Source organism: Temnothorax curvispinosus, unplaced genomic scaffold, assembly GCF_003070985.1.
Source record: "Temnothorax curvispinosus isolate PA1 unplaced genomic scaffold, ASM307098v1 QBEX01007177.1, whole genome shotgun sequence".
Classification (NCBI taxonomy): domain Eukaryota; kingdom Metazoa; phylum Arthropoda; class Insecta; order Hymenoptera; family Formicidae; genus Temnothorax; species Temnothorax curvispinosus.
This window is the reverse complement of record NW_020216957.1, coordinates 1-7,968: the sequence shown is the minus strand read 5'-3', so window position 1 is coordinate 7,968 and position 7,968 is coordinate 1. Positions and strand designations below refer to the sequence as shown.

Below are 7,968 nucleotides of genomic sequence, written 5' to 3'. Positions count from 1 at the left end.
TTGCATTTCTATAAAGCCAATTAAAAGATTAGTGCTAAGAAAAAAACTGAAAAAACCGGCTAGGATCATGGCTTTAGGATCACCTTAAATTGAATAATTAAACATTAATATGTATCGAGGTTTGTGCGCAAGTGCCCATTTAAGATACTACCGATAGTATACGGCTATATGGTATGATAACTATTCTATACATGTTAATTGTATATATAATGTATCAATCAATGATATGAAATATTTTATGATAACATATCTGCTTATACTCAAAATATCGAAATAGCCTGAATGGAAATAATTCAGCATGGACAATTGATGGTACAACATTGGTAGCAAACTGACATTGCCATCATTTAGACGTTAAAATAACATTTTTAACATTTTAACGTTAAAATGACGACAAACTTGCTACCTGGGAAGTGACATGGAATGTGTTAAATATACAACTATTATATCATTGGCATAGACACAGTTTTTGACCTGACTTTTATGTCAATGTCCATTTCTTCTCAACTTATATCTTGATAATGAATTGCTGGATGCATGTAAGTAACAAGTAACACTACCCAGGTGTCACGCCGATTTTTTTGAAACTGTGCACACTTGTAGAACTTTGAAAAATATTTGTGTCGTGTTTTTTTATTTTTGCCTATAAAGCGTTTTAAGAGTCGAGTTTTAAGGTAGAAACTGCCCTCGAAATACTGACTTTCTCAATCCTATGTATAACAACTTTTTAGGCCATGCACGTTGCTGGTCGATTTTTTGTGAAAAAAATGTCGAGAAAACCCTGAAAACTCCTAGAGATAATATTCTGGTGCAAAAACTATTCGAGATAACGTACATAGAGTTGAGAAGGTCAATATTTCGAGGGTAGTTTCTACTCTTAAAATGCTTTATGATCAAAAATAAAAAAAATAACAATAAAACATGATAAATATTTTGCAAAGTTTTACATGTGTGCATAGTTTCAGAAAAATTGGTGTGTGACACTTGGGTAGTGTTACTTGTAAGACGTGACACTTTGTACAATGTTCATAGTTGGATTTTGTACTTAAGATTGCTTTAAATCTGATTATTGACAGTCTTAAGATTCCATCCAACCAATAAAATAGCTATACTGTGTCTTGAGGTCGTACTTAAGATGATCTTGAATATAAAATTAGACCACATGACTACTGGCCTCTGTTTTGGGAACGACAGTACCATGAAATCGTACCTTAAGTCAAGATGCAAACAAGGAGAGGGTAATAGGCATTAACACAAAAATCAGACCGGAAGTTACATCTTACTGGTCACTGACTTATATAATTATAAATAAAATGGAAATAAGATATTCTTAGTCAAAGACAGGACACAAATACTTATCAAACGTATGAAAAAGGGGCATAAAGCCGTAACAAGGTGTTCGTGTCAGTTTCTGTGTGTATATATATATATATATATAAAGATAAAAAATCAAACGTTGTGTATATATATATATATATATATATATATATATATATAAATTTATATATATATTTTTTTTTTTATTTTTTTTCAACTTTATTTAACTGCGCGCCGATTATTTATTGGACTTGAAACACAGTTATTGTTGGAATTAAAACTGAGGTAATATTTTTCGCAATAAATTCTTTACAGTTTTTAGATAATTAAATCGAGTCGATTTAATTCCGGGGAGGGAAGGGTTTTAATTCCAACAATAACTGTGTTTCAAGTCCGACAAATAATCGGCGCGCAGTTAAATAAAGTTGGAAAAATATATGTATATATACCTACACAGAAACTGACACAAACACCTTGTTACGGCTTTATGCCCCTTTTTCATACGTTTGATTTTTAATCATTAGAGCCTTTTAAGAATACAAATACTTATGTTAATTGAATAGAAATATGTATATGATTCCTATTAATTTGACGATTGCATGTATTTTTTAGTTCCGCAATCAGTATGATAGCGATGTGACAGTATGGAGTCCGCAAGGACGACTACATCAAGTGGAATATGCTATGGAAGCTGTGAAACTGGGATCAGCTACCGTAGGTGTTAAGAGCAAAACACACGCCGTTCTCATTGCGCTGAAGAGAGCATCATCAGAGCTATCAGCTCATCAGAAAAAAATTATACCGATAGACAAACACATGGGAATTAGCATTTCAGGTTTAACAGCTGATGCAAGAATATTGAGGTATACTGTTTGTTCGTTTTTATCATTCCATAATCTCTGTTTCTATTATTTATAAAAGAATATAGCAGAAAATCTATTCTTGATTATCTCTTACCTCTTTTACTTGGCCACCAGTACATTGTCATTATATTAGATGTAGATGGAATCTAAGTATGTTACGTTTTACCCAATTTATTGATTTCTTTTATTCAAGTTATTTGAAACTGATAAGAAATATTGATGGTATTAAAAATTGAAATATTTAAGGGGGAGGGTCAAGTAAACGGATGTTTTTTTCTGAATTTTTTTTAAACAAATGGAAAGATTTATTAAATTGGAACAAAGTACATTATAATATTCATGATTTGGTATATTATAAAATTTTTTTTATGTCGAAAAATTTCAAAATGGCGGCGCAGCAGCTGCTTGAAGTCGGCTCCTCGGATTTGCATCGTGCAACGCTCAGATCACTCTTAATTAACTGAAATAAAAAAACCAAAGTTTTTTTGTTAAAATGCATTTATATGCTTTGCATGAACCTAAATTTAAAAAAAATCCAAAATTAAAAATTCAGGACCATTTTGAAAAAAAAGTTACCTTTTTCTTTTATAAACAAATGGCAAAAACAATGTTTATTATTAATTTTTTTTTAAATTTAGGTTCATGCAAAGCATATGAACGCATTTTAACAAAAAAACTTTGGTTTTTTTATTTCAGTTAATTAGAGCGACCTGAGCGTTGCACGGCGCAAATCTGAGGAGCCGAGTTCAAGCAACTGCTGCGCCGCCATTTTGAAAATTTTCGACAAAAAAAATTTTATAATATACCATAATAATATAATATATCATGAATATTATGATGTACTTTGTTTTGATTTAATAAATCTTTCATCTGTTTAAAAAAAATTCGGGAAAAAACGGCCGTTTACTTGACCCTCCCCCCTTAAGTGCAAGTTTTTTTAAACACATTTATAATTGTGTTTCAAATTTTATTTATATTTTTCTGCTGTATATTGTAGTAATTACTAGCAAAAAGGTTAACTTAGAATAACAAATTATTATGTTTATATTTGCAGCCGTTATATGCGGACCGAATGTCTGAATTACAAGTATGCTCACGATGATACATTACCTGTGGGTCGTTTAATTACATCTCTGGGAAATAAGATGCAAACGTGTACACAAAGATATGATCGACGTCCATATGGCGTTGGCTTACTCGTGGCTGGATATGATGTAAGGATTTTTTGAAGATTACAGCGTATAATTCATTATATGTCAAATATGTCTCTCTAACAATGATCATCTCTGATAGGATCAAGGGCCCCATATATATCAGACTTGTCCGTCAGCAAATTATTTCGACTGTAAAGCGATGGCCATAGGATCACGTTCCCAAAGCGCAAGGACATACTTAGAGAAACACTTGAGTGAATTTTTATCATGCGATCTTGATGAGTTAGTCAAGCATGGCCTTAGAGCGTTACGTGATACTCTACCTAATGAAGTCGATTTATCAGTGAAGGTAAGTAGATTTGACCAGCTGTACTCTCATTTCGTGTTCCTTGCACTTATAAAATGAAGACATAGGATGAAAGTCGGGATCAAATCCTGGGTTCGTCGACTGCGAGTCAATCGTGATCACACGGAGTCACGTATCATTTCATATAATCTAGCTAATATACATATACACATATATAGGATGTCCCAAGAGGAAAGGTTTAATATTTTGAGAGGTGATGGTATCGATCCATCATGAATGAGTGTTCTATTCTAAATAACTTTCGAAATAGAGCTATTTGAATGTATAGTTGTAAAAATACTGATAAGAGAGATGCTATATACTGTTTCTGATTTATTATTCAAGTGACACATTTTTTTACACCTTACAATAAATTTTCTAAAATTCTATCATTAACATCAATGCATTTATTAACGTTTGTGAGAACATGGCGTGTTGCTTGTCTGAGTGCATTTTTTATGCAATGGTATCCATTATTTGACCGAGCAGTTCGTCTCGTGTATCCATTCTTCTGTAAAAATGTGTCACTTGAACAATAAATTGGAAACAGTACGTAGTATCTCTTTCTTATCAGTAATTTTGCAACTGTATATTTAAATAGCTCCATCTCGGAAACTGTTCGGAATAGGAATAGGAACCTTGTTCATATGAACATTTTTGTTTAAAATGACCGATATCATCACCTTCTAAAATATTAACTTTTCCTTCTGGGACACACGCTCTGTATACATACATATATACATGTATATATAATCTTTATGATGTTACTAAATGTGCAGCAAATGATACAATACTTATAATAAGAATCTTGATACATAATTTTAAGAATTAATCTTGATTTGAAAAAGATACTACATCTCGCTTATATATTTCAGAATGTATCAATTGGGATAGTAGGAAAGGGTTACGATTTCACTATTCTCGACGAAACTACGACGGCTGCTTATTTGTCCCAAATTGAAGGGGACGATAAACGTGGAAGGCCTACTGAGCCAGCTGTGCAAGACGACGCCAGACCTCCGCAAGATCCGCCAGCCGACGAAGGTCCTCAAGATCCTCAAGTTGCCATTGCCATGGATACGGATTAAAATAGTAGTAATATAAATTTTATTTGCATTCAATTTATATATAACGTAAAGCTGCATTTTATGATTAAATATCTCAATTTTGTAACAACAGTAAAAACCTATAGATGACGAAACATTTATTATCAATCCATTAATAGTAATATGTTATTGTTCAGATCATTCTATCACTAAATTGCGATGATTTTCTTTTCGCAATGTCTGTAAATTTATTATATTGTTTATATTGATTTCCTATTATATATCTTGGCTAAACATTCATCTACATTGCTTCCATTCACGATGTAGTGTGACTATCAATCTGTTGTTTCTTCCGTTGTTTTAGTATATTTGCCAAGAAATATTCCCCGGCCTTATATGATGACCGGACTAATGGACCGCTGGCGGTATACAGGAAGCCTAGTTGATTTCCCAAATTTTCCCATGCTTTAAATTTCTGAGGTGTTACATATTCGACGACTTTTAAGTGTCTTTTGGTAGGTTGCATGTACTGCCCCAATGTTACAGCATCCACACCAGCGTCTCTTAGATCCTGCAGAGTCTGTTCGACTTCCTGGTTGGTTTCGCCCAGTCCCAGCATTATCGACGATTTCGTGATTAAATTGGGATTGAACTTCTTAGCTGCTTTCAATACGGCCAGCGACTGCCTATATATAGTAAACGACTAATTAATTCGAATTAACAATCGTAAATATGTATTAATAAATATATATCGGACTATAAAGATACATTAAGCGTACCTATATCGAGCGCGCATATCGCGAACAAAGGGGGTTAAACGTTCTACGGTTTCAATGTTATGCGCGAACACGTCCAGATTACAATTCACAATCGTAGCGACACAATCTTCATCGCCTCTGAAATCTGGCACTAGACATTCCACTAGGATACTGCTCCTATCATAAAACAAGTATTTCTAACGCGATATGATTTGAGCACTAGTTACTTTATTTCTCATTTGTTCTATTAAATAAGAGGGAAAAAAACAGTTGCACAGATAAGATACCTCTTTTTTATTTCCTTGACAGTAGATGCGATATGGCTAGCTCCACCATCCTTTAAATCTGAAATAATAAATAATGCGTTGAATTTTGGATCTATAATAGTGCAATTTAATTGTACACACACACACACACGCGTGTGTGTTATTGATTTATATGACTAACCGTCACGATCCACGGATGTTAGAACGACATAATCCAAACCCCAGTCCACTATCGCGCTAGCGGTATTGATTGGCTCCTCTGCATCTAACGGCGGTGGTTTACGTGCAGTTTTGACAGAGCAGAAACGACAGCCGCGAGTGCACGTATCTCCCATCAACTGAAGAATCGACTCATTGTTATCTCGACACATCTTCAATGGTTTATTTATTTCCTACAACTTTAACTTTCTATTTGACTATTTTGACACCACAATGGATAAGTGAATCTGCATACCATTCGTATAGCTAAATGGTAACTTTAGATTTTTGTGAGACATTTTCACATAACAAAATGCCAGATGCAAAAAGAAAACATTTATTAGAAATTCAAATAATATGAAAGATATTGGTATGTACCTTAGACCATATACTACTGGACTGCGCGTTAGTGGTGGGGACTGGCGCTGAGTTGAGGGACAAGGGCAGCATAGTTTGACATGCGTGTGACAAGGTCCCATATGGAACCAAACCTTGTCACACATGCGTGTCAAACTGTTTGTCTCTTTCCTATAACTTGGCGCTACTCTATCAAGAGTGCAACGCGCAGTTCAGTAGTATATGGTTTAAGGTATGTATCAATATTTGTTTACTTTATATGGTCCTAGATAGATCGATATGAATATAATGAATACACTAATCGATATAATGAATACACGAAGTTACGATCTAATTAACATCATGGTTTTACAAAAATAGAGATATTTCCATGACTATTAATATATGATTGCTAGCGAACTTATTTTGGTATTCAGTTCTTGGTTTATCATACAAACCATAATGGTAGCTGTTGCTGTGCCATGACTACCTCCGCCCCAGCACTCCCCAATATTAGGACATCTGGCTTCCTCGCAGACCGTACTTAGCCGTAATTGCTTCAGTTGTGCCTTTATCCTACTGTAACTCTTACCCATAGGTATCTCCGTTTTTAACCATGGTGGCAATCTCAGCCGCCCTGACTCACCTATGTCCAATTTTAATTTGCCATTGTACTCTTTAACGTCATTCTTGAGGAAGTCTTCAAATTGCGGACCATCTACTAGCTTCTCAGAAAATCTCTTATTACTCTCAGTGCGCGCACACTGTAACATGATATTTTCGTCAGAATTGTTTCAGACGCAATTATTTGCGCAATTAAATATTGAGACGAATAAATAGGGTTTGAGTACTAGATAGAAATGTTTGTGCTTAACCCGTAACGTATATACGTGGGTCTACAACATCCGAGCTAAAGTGATATATGCTCGCAACTGTAAAACTTGCAAGCCTGTTAGAATTAAATAAACGATGTTTATCAAAATGACTATAAAATCGTCAACTACAATGTAGACAGATGTTTCATGAATTTTTTTAGATTTTTTAAAATACTTTAAGATAGGGAAAAATAACGTTGAATGTGACAGACCCATGTACACACTTAGAAGGTACAAAAAAAAACGTATACACTTTAAGGGTTAAACATCTTTCGGAATTGAAGCAAATCGTTGAAACTTACTGCCAGATGGAAGTGGCAGCTAAGGACGCATTTAGGGTTTGTGGCGCCAAATATACGTAACATGGTTATGCGGTGAAAATTCAGTCAGTTGTAAAGAGAGCAGAGGGTGTTTACGATAACTAATCGGATCGCTGATCGGACTGAGCAGTGGCACTCAACCGCTAGACTTCTAAATTTCCCCAGACTAATCCGGATCAGTGATCCTTGTCTCACAGCAGCACAGCACTGGGGATCGATCATGTATCTTTTCCCCTAGGACGGAACGTGAAAAGTGAAAAGTTTATCTCTTTCTATTCAATACCAATAGAAAGAAATAGTTACATGAAATTTTTCACTTTTCACGTTTCCGCTCTAGGGAAAAAGTTACATGATCGCTACCCTGATCCCGCATGGTGGAAGAAAGTTGACGGAAAAATTATAATTTTATTGAAAGGTAATTCCAGGTAATCCTTTTTATTTATCATAAATAATTGTACGAAACATAAAATAAAGTTAGTAATAGTAATT

At 34.3% G+C, this 7,968-nt stretch overlaps 2 protein-coding genes across 4 annotated transcripts; one reads left to right on the top strand and one right to left on the bottom strand.

Annotated features, from left to right (window-relative positions):
* Nucleotides 1-1,899: 1,899 nt before the first annotated feature.
* On the top strand, nucleotides 1,900-5,192 carry LOC112456790 (proteasome subunit alpha type-1). 2 transcript variants are annotated; one of them, XM_025019545.1, is made up of 5 exons: nucleotides 1,900-2,180; nucleotides 3,235-3,394; nucleotides 3,474-3,683; nucleotides 4,556-4,775; nucleotides 5,091-5,192. In XM_025019545.1, exons 1-4 carry the CDS (start codon nucleotides 2,002-2,004, stop codon nucleotides 4,766-4,768), a joined length of 762 nt encoding a protein of 253 aa, XP_024875313.1. In that variant the 5' UTR covers nucleotides 1,900-2,001; the 3' UTR covers nucleotides 4,769-4,775; nucleotides 5,091-5,192. The 2 variants fall into 2 exon arrangements, with proteins under 2 accessions (XP_024875313.1, XP_024875312.1); XM_025019544.1 differs by lacking the exon at nucleotides 5,091-5,192 and having other exon boundaries at nucleotides 4,556-4,894.
* Nucleotides 4,868-7,925, bottom strand: LOC112456789 (lipoyl synthase, mitochondrial). 2 transcript variants are annotated; one of them, XM_025019543.1, is made up of 7 exons: nucleotides 7,783-7,925; nucleotides 7,462-7,713; nucleotides 6,743-7,048; nucleotides 5,932-6,088; nucleotides 5,772-5,829; nucleotides 5,506-5,661; nucleotides 4,868-5,412 (listed from the first exon to the last, which is right to left on the bottom strand). In XM_025019543.1, exons 2-7 carry the CDS (start codon nucleotides 7,522-7,524, stop codon nucleotides 5,043-5,045), a joined length of 1,110 nt encoding a protein of 369 aa, XP_024875311.1. In that variant the 5' UTR covers nucleotides 7,525-7,713; nucleotides 7,783-7,925; the 3' UTR covers nucleotides 4,868-5,042. The 2 variants fall into 2 exon arrangements, with proteins under 2 accessions (XP_024875311.1, XP_024875310.1); XM_025019542.1 differs by having other exon boundaries at nucleotides 7,462-7,925.
* Between the last annotated feature and the right edge of the window lie 43 nt (nucleotides 7,926-7,968).

Excerpts from the sequence above, each read along its gene's own strand:
- LOC112456789 (XM_025019542.1), bottom strand. The coding sequence starts at position 7,524 with ATGTTACGTATATTTGGCGCCACAAACCCTAAATGCGTCCTTAGCTGC. Across the intron at positions 6,089-6,742 it reads CAGCAACAGCTACCATTATG|TTGATGGGAGATACGTGCAC; the intron begins GTTTGTATGATA and ends TCGATTCTTCAG. Across the intron at positions 5,830-5,931 it reads AACATCCGTGGATCGTGACG|ATTTAAAGGATGGTGGAGCT; the intron begins GTTAGTCATATA and ends TTATTATTTCAG.
- LOC112456790 (XM_025019545.1), top strand. The coding sequence starts at position 2,002 with ATGGAAGCTGTGAAACTGGGATCAGCTACCGTAGGTGTTAAGAGCAAA. Across the intron at positions 2,181-3,234 it reads GCTGATGCAAGAATATTGAG|CCGTTATATGCGGACCGAAT; the intron begins GTATACTGTTTG and ends TTATATTTGCAG. Across the intron at positions 3,395-3,473 it reads TACTCGTGGCTGGATATGAT|GATCAAGGGCCCCATATATA; the intron begins GTAAGGATTTTT and ends CATCTCTGATAG.